Raw genomic sequence first — 13,585 nt, forward strand, 5'->3', positions numbered from 1 at the left:
TTTCTACACCGTACCAATTTATTTTTAGTATTGTCAAATTATTGGATCACATCTTGGATACAACTACAGCACAATCACATGCTGACAAATGAACGTTCCCACCTCCCACAACATGGAGGCCGCCAACACTCAATGAGATGGCTTCAATAAATAGTAATGAATTCACTATGTAAATGAAGATCTATAATATTCTAATTATACAAAGATAACTCCAAAACCACGGTGACAGGTTGGTTGAAAAATAATACATTATTATGATATAATTTAGTTTCGCGTTCGCGGGGCCATAGTACGTTCGGTATCAGCACTGAACGTATTCTGACCGCGAATGCGCAATAACATTAAATCATAAACATAGTGTACGTTTAACAACCTGGTACATACTTTGGTAACTCAAAATTAGATTACAATAGCTACCTAAACTTACTTTGAAGATAGAAAGTTTAAAGTGACAGATTTTTCAATGTAATAAAGGAAAGTATAGCGAAGTATGACGTAATTATCCATTTAAACATGTTCCCCGTTAAAATCCCACTCTAAGCGACTACGCTACTGAGGAAGCTACAGACTTGAAAACTTTTTATGTTCTATGTAGGTACTTGTTACATACACATAAGAGTTCAACAGCTATTGCGGTTACAATGCAGAAAAGAATACTGAGTCAACTACAAAATTGTTTTCTCGTTTTGGTTTCAATAAATAGTAGATGATGTTGATGTGTATACGTTAACACTATAATATACATAATTCTCTATAGCGAGGTATGCACAGCATACCGCTCTATGATTTAATTATTGACTTCTACAACACTAGGTAGTTTCGTTCGTTACACAGCTACGTGAAGTTGGCAGTCGAATCACACCACTAGTCAATCAGATACTTGTCATAATTGGTATATAACAAACATAATTTTAGCATAGCAAATAATATTAATAATTATAAATAATATTAATAATTTACAATACAATATATATAAAGTTAAACAATAATATCATCACAGAAATAAGTACACGGGTAGCAATATTTGCTTACGTTAAACAACAATTATAATAATTATAAATTCAAACAGCAATCAAACAAATGCATCACTTACTCTTACTACTAGATGAAATAATAAATTAATACAATTCTAGGTGATTGGTTTCTGATCTGTGACGCCGAGCGCGTCGGTATTGACTATCGGGTTGGGTGTGAATCGAACTGTTTGTTCAATTCATAGGACCGAGCGGTCGTTGTGAATTGTTGGTGTGGTGGCGGTTACTTGCCGAGCTGCTTGATCAGCATGTCGGTGCTGAGAGACTTGGGCCGCTCGATGGGCAGGCCGAGTGCGCGCGACCACACCATCTGCGCGAGCACGCCGAGCGCGCGCGACACGCCGAACATCACCGTGTAGTAGCTCATCTCCTTCAGACCGTAATACTGAAAAACAAAAACATACACTGTCGTTAGATAACACTCAACCATTATACGACATTTTGCTAATAATCGAATCGTTCCTTAATCGGATTTAGATTTAAGGCATACGTTCTCATCGTGATTATCCTACATTTCTGAATCAATTTTGTTTGCCTTATAGGGTTGGTGGCTTCATGTACACTTCATTTCACAGAAGCAAGCTTGAATATAATCCTCGATTTTTTAAACAACGATTTCGGCCTTCGCGCATATCATGCCATCAGCATTGAAGATAACGACAGAAGTGTTCCAAACGTTTGAATCAGAGGCGTAGAAGCCAATTAGGTTGGCCGTGTCAATTAGGTTGACTCAATCAAATGTCTGCTCCCGCGGGCGGGCTGACTTGATAACAACGCTAATCAGGGCCACGGTAGAATGTCATCACACGATCGCTTTAATGAACGACGGATCTATTAATTCGTTTCATTTCATATTTTGTAAATCACATACAAAAACAATAGCACTTTACGCGCAGAGAATGATTCTGTTGTTCAATTATTTAATAAAAATATAATATAAATGCGAGCTACTGTCCTTGACAATGGACTGGATGAATCCACTCAAGATAAGGAAATATTAATATGTATGTAGAATTTTAAAACCATGACACGTTTTATTTAATATAACAATTTAAATAGTACTCCACTGCTTGTTCCGGCTGCGATAAATTAGGTTCCCCCATTGCAATCAATACATATACTTACACAAACAAAACATATACATTGTATACTAAAATTATACCGCTATGGTAAGGTATAGACTATATAGTCTAAACCCTCTCGTGCTTGAGAGGAGGCCTGTGCCCAGCAGTGTGGGCAGGACGTATATAGGCAAAAAAAATTTTTTTATATCTTTTTTAATAGTTTTTTTTTGTCTTTTTTCTTATTCATTGGCTTTTGATTAAAACGTGTAGAAATTCAATATAATACTACAAGTATGCAGTCGCGCACGATTACGCAAGTCATGCTAAGCGGTAAACGTACCTGTAGAAGGACGCCAGAGTGGGAGTCCACATTGGGCCACGGGTTCTTGACCTTGCCGAGCTCGGTGAGGATTGGGGGCACCACCTTGTACACGCCGGCGACCAGTTTGAACAGGGGGTCGTTGGGCAGGTGCTTCAGGGCGAACTCGCGTTGGCAAGTGTACCTGGAAACAATCATTATCTTTGTTACTTGGCTAATCTTTATTACGTTTAAAGAAACATCAGTTCACAGCTAGAACAGCCAATATTAAGCTTAACTGTCAATGTTTAAGTACATTTAAAGGACATCTAGATAAATAATTATGCTCTTTAACCTTAAGTATATCAATCGGAACTGCTTTAACCCCTCGCTTCCCACCGATATTGACATATCGGCTCAGCAAAGCTAATCAAAATTCAATTTTAAATATTAAGATATTTTTAAAGGACGGCAAATATACCTACTTAGACCCGTGGGAGTTGAACTGTTAAGACGCGCTGTGACAATAAACTCATTGTTTTATAGGCACTAATTAGTGAACACTCGCTTTCATTGCCAAAATTAAAAAAAAGACAAATTCTACTGCACGATTTTTTCACAAATAAGGCTTGATAAAAAAAAAGGCAAGTGCGAGTCGGACTCGCACACGAATAGTTCCGTACCATTATCTATAAAAACGGTCACCCATCCAAGTACTGACCCCGCCCGACGTTGCTTAACTTCGGCCAAAAATCACGTTCGTTGTATGGGAGCCCCACTTAAACTATTATTTTATTCTGATTTTAGTATTTGTTGTTATAGCGGCAACAAAATTACATCATCTGTGAAAATTTCAACTGTCTAGCTATCACAGATCACGAGATACAGCCTGGTGACAGACGGACGGACGGACAGCGGAGTCTTAGTAATAGGGTCCCGTTTTACCCTTTGGGTACGGAACCCTAAAAAGATTGAGAAACCCTTAATTATATTTATGATTACCTGGGGTCAGTCTTCCTAAGTACGGCGTGTCCGTAGCCAGGCACGACCTGGCCAGACTTGAGCGTCTTCCAAATGAACTCTTTGAGTCCCTCCTCCGTCCAGTTGTCGCCGACTTGTTTGCGAAGCTTCTCCAGCCAAACAAGTACCTGAACAATACAGTTTATGTATAAGAAACGGCGAAATTTTCCCGAATGCTGTAGATAATGTTACACTTAAGGATAAATTTTGGTATTTTATAGTATTAAATCAGTTTAGTATAAAAGTTGTGTCCACAGTCGTGAACTGCATAATAGTTACCATGTAATATTTACTTTACGTCATCCTATCTTGCAGGTCAAGGACTTGACCGGTCAGAATCCGGTTTATTTATTGCGACTGTACTACGTATATAAACTGATTTAGTGAATCGATTTGTACCTAATCATGCATGTTCTAAGGTTCCGAGTAATATATTGACACAAGTTTCTTTCAGTTTCACATCTCATACAATACAACATTTATCCAAATATTTCTGTTATTTTCATGTACCTACATTTAGTAAAATATGTGTGTAACGAGGCTGTTTTGCCTATTATTTTCGCCAAGTTGCCATATCAGTCGATCCATCAGATCCGTTTTGTACTCATACATTATCTAATCAAATATGAGACAAATGTATGTTTATCTACGTGTAAGACTCAAAGGTTACATTCTTCTACGAGGCATTCAAATTAAAACTAAATGTTAATATGCGTTACTTCAGTAAAGTGATTAAATTTTGTAATTTTTAGGTTATGAATGCTATTATGTTATAAAATTAACGTCGCTACGCGGTTTATAATAATGTATGAAATAGGTATCAAGATAAATAAGATATGTTTACCTAAACCCAGTTATTTCTTTATAGTTTTTGATTAGGTCGGTACGTTTAAGATTGTATCTAAATGTGCTTGGGTGGGGTGGTTCGACGGTTTTTGTGAAAAGGTTCGTTCTGAAACATTTTAAAATAGTTACCTCTTGGTTGGCGAGACCGTGCAGGGGTCCGGCGAGGCCGTTGAGGCCGGCGGCGAAGGAGAGGTAGGGGTCGCTCAGCGCCGAGCCGACCAGGTGGGTGGTGTGCGCGGAAACGTTACCGCCCTCGTGGTCACTGCGGAATAACAGCTCATTACACAACATACTTTATTTTCAAAATTTGATTAGGGTACAATTGAATGGGGTCCATTGACCTATACGAGTTTGTGTAGGGGTAGAGCAGGTTGCACCACATGTAGGTATGTAAATACCACAAATGTGTAATATTAACTACAGCCGGTCCAACTAGCCCTGCGGTAGCTAGGCTAAAACTTTCTTTAGTTACGGAACATTCGCAGGGGATTATAAAATGTGTAGGTACACTAGGTACAGTGAAAAACGGTCGCCAAAGCTCAATAAGGTGGTTAACTCTAACAATAATATTCTAGACTTAAAATTAAATAGATGTAATTACATTTTCTAATTGAGCCCGTTTATATTTTCTAATTAATAAAAATCCGTACAATATTTAGTCTTGTCATAATGACATGTTAATTTTATGGTCGTCATTGAGTTTTTCCCAGGCGACATTATTATAAAACAGCATTTTTCCTTAATTTATTGCAACTAAGTCTTTTCAATTTCTTTTAAAAGACAAAGTTATAGGTAACTAGTTATTTAATAACAATAAAATTATACTACAAATTATTTAAATACATATAACTAAATGGGATAATCATAAATCATTAATAAAATTATAAATTATTTATCGTGGCATTGACTTTCTGTGAATTTTATTACGTCAAATCAAACGTCGTCGTTATGTAAAATTAATTCATTGACCGAGCGTTAGCGAAGGCCTCCGTTTCAGCTAGGGCAAAAAGCTTTCGTATGTCCGTATGTTCTCCTCTAGAGGTCGCAATTCTTAACAGAAACTCGTAAAACTGTGTGAGCAGGTTCGATGGTTAAATATTTTTGGTTGATTCAGTTATTGGAAATTTTTCAAAATGGCGGTGCCATACATTTGTTCTGTTTTAAGTTATATACTCGCGAAGTCTACAGCTTAAAGAGCTACTAGTTTAAAAAGATATGAAAAGGAGGACAACCAAGTCAAATGATTGAATTTATAATATTTCGCATTGCATCTGTTACACAGAGGCTAGGTACTGTACAGAAGATAATAAGTAGATAAGATAACACTCAGTTATAATTTATAATACTCGTACGGCACACAACAAACAGCGGTGATGAAGTTAAATGTCAGTAACGTTGAAGGACAGGGCACTTGTGACGGGGAGCCTTATAATTTCGCATGGCCAAGTAGACACGCAGCCGTCAGGCACGCTACGACAAAATGCATGCCAATTATTGACATTGTCATTTTAAGGACATCGTTTGTATGAAAGGTTTACAATGTTAACGCCATTTCTGACAAATGTCTATAATTGTTTTTTATTACTGTTATAATTATTAGTAACAATGGCTAAGCAAAATAAGGCATGCCATAATGTATATTATTATATTATTTACTACAGTATCTTATATTAACTTAATTCTTAGTAAGGTTTGTGGTATAGCAGTTGAATGGGCACTTAGGGTGGTATTCCGTCTGTCCAATATATTTGTCCAATGTGTATTGCGTCTTACATTTTGTTTAAGTAATGAGAGAGTGAGACGCAATGACATTAAAGTTCGTTTTTTTTAGCATTAGAAATAAGGTAAACAATCTTGATGTGTCTTTTAAATGAAAAACACATTTTAAACATAAGATATGGCAAATATGTAACAATTATGAATGTAATACGATCATTTATATTCTTCTGCTTTCATTAGTAATAGTTATTGATTTTTTTAAACCGTTTTTCAATTAAAAGACATGTCAAAATCGCTTACCTTCTTTCAAGTTCTTTCTAATGCTAAAAAAACGAACTATAGACAAAGAAATTGGCAGGTGGAATACCACCCTTATCAAGAGAAGTTATTTCGTAGTAAATGTTTGGTCAAATAACAATAACAATCATAGAATTATCACACCATGCTTTACCTACTGTGAGTGAATCACCGTCTATTTATTTCTTACAAGTCACAACAGTGTAACATAAACAAGCAATACATTTTTATGGTTTATAGTCGTTTTGTCTCGCGTGGACGTAAGTGACAATAATGAAACCTGGCAGCTAAGAGAAACATTGTTTTAATTGTTAAGCGTCGTAAGTCCTGTATCTGATGCGAAACGACTTAGTTACATCTATGTTTAGTATAATTTTATGGAATTAGTGCCATAATAGGGAATATTAGGCAAAGCTCTGCGTAGGTGGCACCTTTGTGGCACATACAGTAAACAAACCACATTGACACATGGCCTACCGCGAAACAAGAAAATCGAAATTTCGTTATCTAATCTCTCTATCACTCTTGCATATTCGAGCGATAAAGAGGCAGATAACTAAATTTCGATTTTCGCGTTTACCGGTAGGCCCTTGTTAACAAACCGCCTTGATGCATCAATGTCATATTTTATTGCCTGTGAAAACTTGTCAAAAAACAGTTTAAGGCACAGTATGTATAAGTTAGTCTATGAATTTACTGAGTCTGTAGTGCTGCACTCTGGCGGCAGAACATTGCAGTAATATCCCCTATTGCAGGGGAGAAACATACGAAGCCTACTATAGCATACATTTTCTCAAATGATTTTTTCGAGCTCGGGCCCTAATCTGTTAAACAAATGCCCTTGTTTATTTTAAGAGTGGTCTTCAGCACGTGCCATAGCAACCATGTCGTTTAAAAAAGCAACTATCGTGATAGTATTAAGGTTCAAATTTGTGTGACAGCTCATTCAGAGAACAATCAGGGTGGTATTTTCTTTGGATAACAAAACGTGTCATCTCCGAATGGGCCGATCCATGAATTTGAACCATATAAATAGAATGGTAAGTTTGCTTTTTAAACGGGTTTGTTCCCGTTACTTATGCCGGGGCTATTCGCGGAGCAGTCAGCAGTGTAACCACTGCATAAAAAGTGCCCGAAAAAGTCATTTGAGATAATTCATATTATTCTAACATGTATGATACTGTGACATGCCTGTGTAATGATATATCGTCGGCTAAACATGCAAACCTCGTAACTCAATTAAAGGACAATAGAGATTTGCTACTTTTTTCAAGAATACCTAAAATTGCAAACCTCGGAACTCCTGTAAGTATGCGACTTTAGCCAACGATATATTATGTGGGATTTGGCGGACAATTCCTGTTTGTCGTCAATAGCAGCACGATTTAAGGTAACCAACCTGTGGATGGTGAGGTAGAGGCGCATGAGCTCGGTGAACTGCGGGTCGTCAAAGCCGAGCATCGTGCAGTAGTTGGCGGACCAATCCTTGTTGTCGTCGATGGCGCCGATGCCCTTGCCGTCGCGGAAAGTGTTTCGGTAGATGGTGGCGGCGATCACGGGCAGCTTGGCGATCAGGTTCATAGAGTCCTCGTACACGTACTGGGTGAAGAAATTATAGGCTGTATAATATTATGTATTAACCTAACATAAATGTATTAAGTTTTTGACAAAAATTTCATTTTTAATTCAAGTGTTTATCGCTGACTGTACTTTTCTTTCAACAGGCAACTAATGCTCATCGAGACATTCTAATAAACCCAAACACAATTAGGTTGGGTTGTTTTATCACAAAGTCCCTATGGCCTCCTCCTGTGTCCATCGTCAGATCAGCTCGATGGTACAATCATATTGCTTTATCACCCAACTTACATATGTATGTGAAGTTTCAGCTCAATAGAATATTGGAAAATGAAGGTCTGATTTGAAACCTAGAAGTTACAGTTAAAGTTAAAACAGTCAGGGGATCCATAAAGGCTTGTTAATAATACAACGAAAAGTTGCCAGCCAACCAGCCAACAAATGGTGTTATTCATAAACGCGTTACTGGCCAGTTAGCTATGAATCGTTTGTCTTTATCTGTCTATTTGACTTATGTATTTGTAAGAAAGGGAAAAAACATAATTTAACTAAATCAGGCCCGTAAAGTTTCATGAATAAGGGGGTAATTCCTTACCTCCCAGTACTTGGACTTGTGTACACCCTCGGAGTAAGCTTTGGCAAAGGTGGACTCGCTGTTGAGCGCGGTGACGGCCGCGGAGAACTGCGACATAGGGTGCAGCTTAGCGGGCATGTTGTTCAGCATCGTCACCACGTGCGCGGGCAGCTCGGCCCTGCCAACGACAAGGAAAATTTACTGACGAATCACAGTGTTAAACCATCTTTCTGTAAAATTTAAATACTACTCGATTGTGATCATCGTAAGCTATTTTAATATACATTGTCACTGCCACAACTGAGAGTAATCTAATGCAAATGTATACATTGTAGGTAATCCGATTAACCTTTTGAACGCCAAACGGCGCATCCATTTGCCGTGCCACTGACGCCACGGGGGTAAAATTTAGTTTTGTGAATAAATAATGCCAACCTAAAAGTGGGGTGTTTTTCAGTAGATTTTCATCAAAAAACGATCGACGTCAAATGCCGTCTTTGGCGTCGTTGTCACGATTTGCGTTGACGTCCAAAAGGTTAAAGGTTAAAAGAAAAACATTACCCTTCTTCGGCAGTCGGGTAAAACAAGGTTTCTTCTGCCGTATAAATATAGACATTCAAAAAAGACATTCGTTACTGATTTTAACGTTGATGTCGATTAGTAGTAAATAGTTTGTTAGAAAATCTAGAATTTTTGCACGGGATTTCAGTCTTTATCCAAAGACTAAGTTCTTACACATAACTATTACATAATCCAAAAAACTTTTCTTTGTAAGAGGAAATGGCGGACATAAACGTTTTGCGGGTTTTACTATTTTAGCCCACCTGAATTAAAATGAAACAAATTACACCTTATAAGGGAAGTGAATTAACAATAAATAAAAACCTTATAATATCTGTTTTTCCTCAACTGTATAAAATAAAACAAAAATTAAACCTCACTTTATACTTATGAAGTCACATAAGAAAGCAAAAAGACTCCTTCGAACCGGATTTGAACCAGTGACCTATGGATGACAGTTGATACCTCTACAGTCCACCGCTCTACCAACTGAGCTATCGAAGGTATAAGTGTCCGCGCGAATTTAGGCTTTAGTTGTTATCATTTGTTATTCTTAATTAACCTTTTGGACGCCAATGACCGATATATCCGCACCGCAGCGGGCTCAGCACGGTTCCATTTTTATCGACTATCACTATGCGCGTCCCTTTCGCACTTACATACTTGTTAGAACGTGACAGGCATGGTGACAAGGGATAAAAACGCGACCGTGCTAAGCCGCCAGGTTCAACGCCAAAGACCGATTAATCGGTCACAGACCACAGAGCAACATAGACCTACGTGCATATGCATAAAGTTCAATTTCGGTTTTGACACTTCGGTGACGTGGCGTCTGAGTGACAGCTTTTGTGTTTGACACGGCGTCGAAAAGGTTAAGAAAGATGGCGACGAAAGAAATACTTTAACGCATTCACTGCCAGGGGGCGTGGCCTAGGAACAAACTTGTATGACGGTGGACGCACATGTGCGTCGGGGGCAGTGAATGTGTTAATATGCGATGAAATTATTAATATTATTGTAATGGACGTTTATCATCGTGGAAAAAACAAGATAAGCTTTATTAATATAAATGAGAGTATGATTGATATTTCGTCCTTCTAAAACCACAAAACTTAAAGCCGTTTTCACAATTGTAAATTGTGTCTCAGTAATTGTTCAACTTGAATATAATTCTGAAAACAAGGATGCACCGATTTGCATTCAAAGTTTGTCTGCATCTAATTTGAAGGCGTACTGCGTTGAAATACGGCGAATAAATGCAGTCAGGTAATTCATTATACTATAACGTATGGGATTGTACGGATACTTTGGAACGCGCGATGGTAGGTAAAACTAAATTTTAAATACATATATATTTACTATAGTTATCCACCTTGTTTTAGTATCCACTAGAGGTTATCCGGTGAACCAAAAACATCCATAGTTATATATTATTCGTTTCAATGCATAAATTTGATGTTAATAATGTACGGGGTAAATCCTAAATACCGGTACTTGAAGAGTTCATATATTAACAATGTAGCAGCTAAGTATTTCCTTCCAGAATTTCCTGTTCGCCAAGTAAAGTCATAGTAAGGTTATCAAGTGAGCGTCACGCGATAGCACACCTCTGACACCAACTCGTTCGCGTAGCGATAGTATTTTGCACGCACGGGACATTCGTTCCCAGAGAACACGTCCGGACCATGGAGACAGAGCACGCATTATTATCGCTTAATTTGACAGTGTTTTTTATACTCACTGCGCTGGAGTCAAAGTATTCAACGGACTTTGGTCCTCTACGCAAAGCGTATATCGCGCCCAATACAAAAATATTGATCTGTTCATGATCAAACTAAGAATAGTCGTCGTCGTTGTACTGAATAAAAGACAATAAAAGTATTCATAATCCAAATCAAGACGATACCCTAATAGATGTCTTTTAATCATGTCTCTTTTTTATACACATGGTGGAAAACTCATAGGTATATCGAGAAGAGAGTTTAAATCTGTATTAGACACAGTAAGTTAAATTAAGAGAACAGTATTTACTTATGTAGGGTGACTGCTATAGTTATTGGCCACTCCTAACAAAGCAGAAATAAACAAGCCAATTGAAGCTTTATTGTTAAGAGTGACCAATTACATGTAGTGGCCAATAACTATAGCAGTCACCCGACTCTTCGTATACGACTATGTATTTATGATGTAATACCTCTGGGCCCACTCCTTGGAGATGGCCTTGACTTGCGCGTCGGTGGGAACATCGCCGGTGACGAGCAACCAGAACAGACCCTCGGGCAAGGGCTCGGCGCCGCCTTTGGCCTTGGGCAGGGCCTTTTGGCACTCAGGGATGGACATGCCGCGGAAACGGATGCCCTCGTCGGCGTCCAGGACTGAGGTCTCCCACACTAGACCCTTGATGCCACGCATGCCTCCGTACATCTAATAAGAAAAATAGCATTAAATACCATGCAAATTTGCACACTGCTATCAGCAAACATCTTACGTAGGTACTTAATTCTCGTTGAAACGTTGTTGATTGAAACTGTGCACAGTAACATTACTGTCACTCTGCAAACCGCTTTAATAAAACGTTCTGTACATAATTGCGATGGCTGCATATAACACAATGTAAAGTTCTAATCTATGTATAATATTCCTTTATTTAATATTTTATTCACAAGAGAAATAAATCGTAAAAGAAGGTGGTTCGACGCATAAGAGCTGATTTAGATGGCGCGTGAACTCGTATGCGATTTTAGTTACATTGAGGACTATTGGTGACATCCAATTCAGCCGACCAATCAAAAACAGCAATGTAATGAAACTCGCATGCGAGTTCTCGCACCGTCTAAATGAGCCTTAAATCTTTCGCAGTTTCTTTACGTATGCGACGAAGCATATGGAAGACAATATGTGAATTTAAATTAAGTATTATTCACCCGTGTAGGTGTAGGTATAACACGAGTACAAGTGCTTTCTCTGAAGATCGGCGTATGTCAATGTCGTCGGCAAAATGTAAGAATCCGCCGTTTACAAACGGCGTCGGCACGCCACAAACGTTTCGCCGTTTGCAAATTGCCGAAGGCAATTTGTAAAATGTCGGCATTATGTATAATACCTTATGGCGGCTTATGCATGGCATTAACGGCGCCGTTTGTAATTTGCCGCGGCATTTTAGTCGAATTAGTTCTTTATTTTACCACGCGTGGCGCTGCACATCAAAACTATATAAAACGGGGGTGTCCATCAAATCTGTAGTTCTTGGATGGTCCAACCGCACTGTTTCTTTTCAATAAACATATCTTTCACTATTTTACTAGAAGGGCAAACCGCCCAGAAGTAAGAGCCCCGCGAAGCGGGGCTCCGTCTAGTTAAGTTGTGAAGGAAATATTTTTTGAAAAGAAACCGTGCGATGGAAGTGATGGGACCATCCAAGAACTCCTGATTTGATGGACACCCCAGTTTTTCAATATTTTTGATGTGCAGAAGTTTGAAATGTAAGCTACAGTTAAATTACTTTTTGGAATAAATTATTGAATACCTTTAAGTTTTTTTTGTAAATCATGGTCACACCAGCGAAACCCACAACGTTTGACGTTGACGCTATTGAGCGCACTAACAATTTGCCTTCGGCAATTTGCAAACGGCGAAACGTTTGTAAAATGCCGACGCCGTTCGTAAACGGCGGATTCTTACAAAATGCCTGCAACATCAACATCATCGTAATGATGTTTCAGCCTCGTCGCGGCTAATTGGTGTTAAACCACATTCCTTATGATTTGACAAATACTTGATTTGATACTGCAATACGGCTACCACGAGATCAGCTATACCAAGGTATGTATGTATGTAGGTATCAGCCAAATACACGTAAAAGACGCTGTAAGACCTTAATCGTAACATTTGACACAGAATACATGTATTTATACTTCTTAATATCTTTAGACGAAAATTTATTTGTACTTCTTTATATCTTTAGACGAAAATTAATAATACACACAAAAATTTTACTCTATTCTCGATTTAGAATAAGTACGTACAACTTAGGGCAAGATTTGAAGCATTTGAAATGCAACTTAGAAACATGTTTTGAGTCAAAATCAACTCAAATTATTACCGAACTTCTTCTGCAGTTTATCTTCCCTACTATGTCTCAGGATCTAGTGAAAAGCTTATTTTACTCTGCCTTATTACTCGTAGTTTAAGAGTTCTAGCGAGACTTACCATATCGACGGTGACCTCGCCGACTTTAGTGCTGCCATGCTTCTTGCGGAACTCGCGGATCTTCTCCTGTTCCTTGGGGATCTTCTCCTGGAGTACGCTCTTCAGGTTGGTGCTCTCGGCGCTCAGGCCCCGAAGCAGAATCGATGCCGTCGGGCATGCTTTCTGTACGACAATAAACAATTATTTTATTATTATACGGCGTTTTGTACAGCGTACTGACACACTCTTTTAAATAAAGTTATCAAGACTTCTTGAGATCAAGCTGAGTGTAAATTTATCCAGTGACGTTTTTGGGTGGATTAACTCTTAAATTTCTTGTTATTCTATCCCGGCAGCCATGCGACAATAGTAGCATAGTTTGTTAGAAGAAATGTTATATATTATA

The 13,585-nt window shown here is 38.3% G+C and overlaps 1 protein-coding gene and 1 non-coding gene across 2 annotated transcripts in view; both read right to left on the reverse strand.

The window, feature by feature from the left end:
* Positions 1 to 13,585, reverse strand: part of LOC134803959 (probable citrate synthase 2, mitochondrial) — a 30,684-nt gene continuing 17,099 nt past the window's right edge. Inside the window, exons 2-9 of the mRNA XM_063776798.1 lie at positions 13,201 to 13,362; positions 11,186 to 11,415; positions 8,452 to 8,608; positions 7,678 to 7,877; positions 4,392 to 4,524; positions 3,399 to 3,544; positions 2,439 to 2,601; positions 1 to 1,419 (exon numbers count right to left, since the gene is read on the reverse strand). Coding sequence (XP_063632868.1) covers positions 1,258 to 1,419; positions 2,439 to 2,601; positions 3,399 to 3,544; positions 4,392 to 4,524; positions 7,678 to 7,877; positions 8,452 to 8,608; positions 11,186 to 11,415; positions 13,201 to 13,362 — 1,353 coding nt within the window. The 3' untranslated portion in view covers positions 1 to 1,257. The remainder of the gene's footprint in view (positions 1,420 to 2,438; positions 2,602 to 3,398; positions 3,545 to 4,391; positions 4,525 to 7,677; positions 7,878 to 8,451; positions 8,609 to 11,185; positions 11,416 to 13,200; positions 13,363 to 13,585) is intronic.
* Positions 9,409 to 9,495, reverse strand: Trnay-gua (transfer RNA tyrosine (anticodon GUA)). Its single transcript is given in 2 exon segments — positions 9,409 to 9,444; positions 9,459 to 9,495. It is a non-coding gene; the product is annotated as a tRNA-Tyr (tRNA).

Source organism: Cydia splendana, chromosome Z (assembly GCF_910591565.1).
Source record: "Cydia splendana chromosome Z, ilCydSple1.2, whole genome shotgun sequence".
In the NCBI taxonomy this organism is placed as follows: Eukaryota; Metazoa; Arthropoda; class Insecta; order Lepidoptera; family Tortricidae; genus Cydia; species Cydia splendana.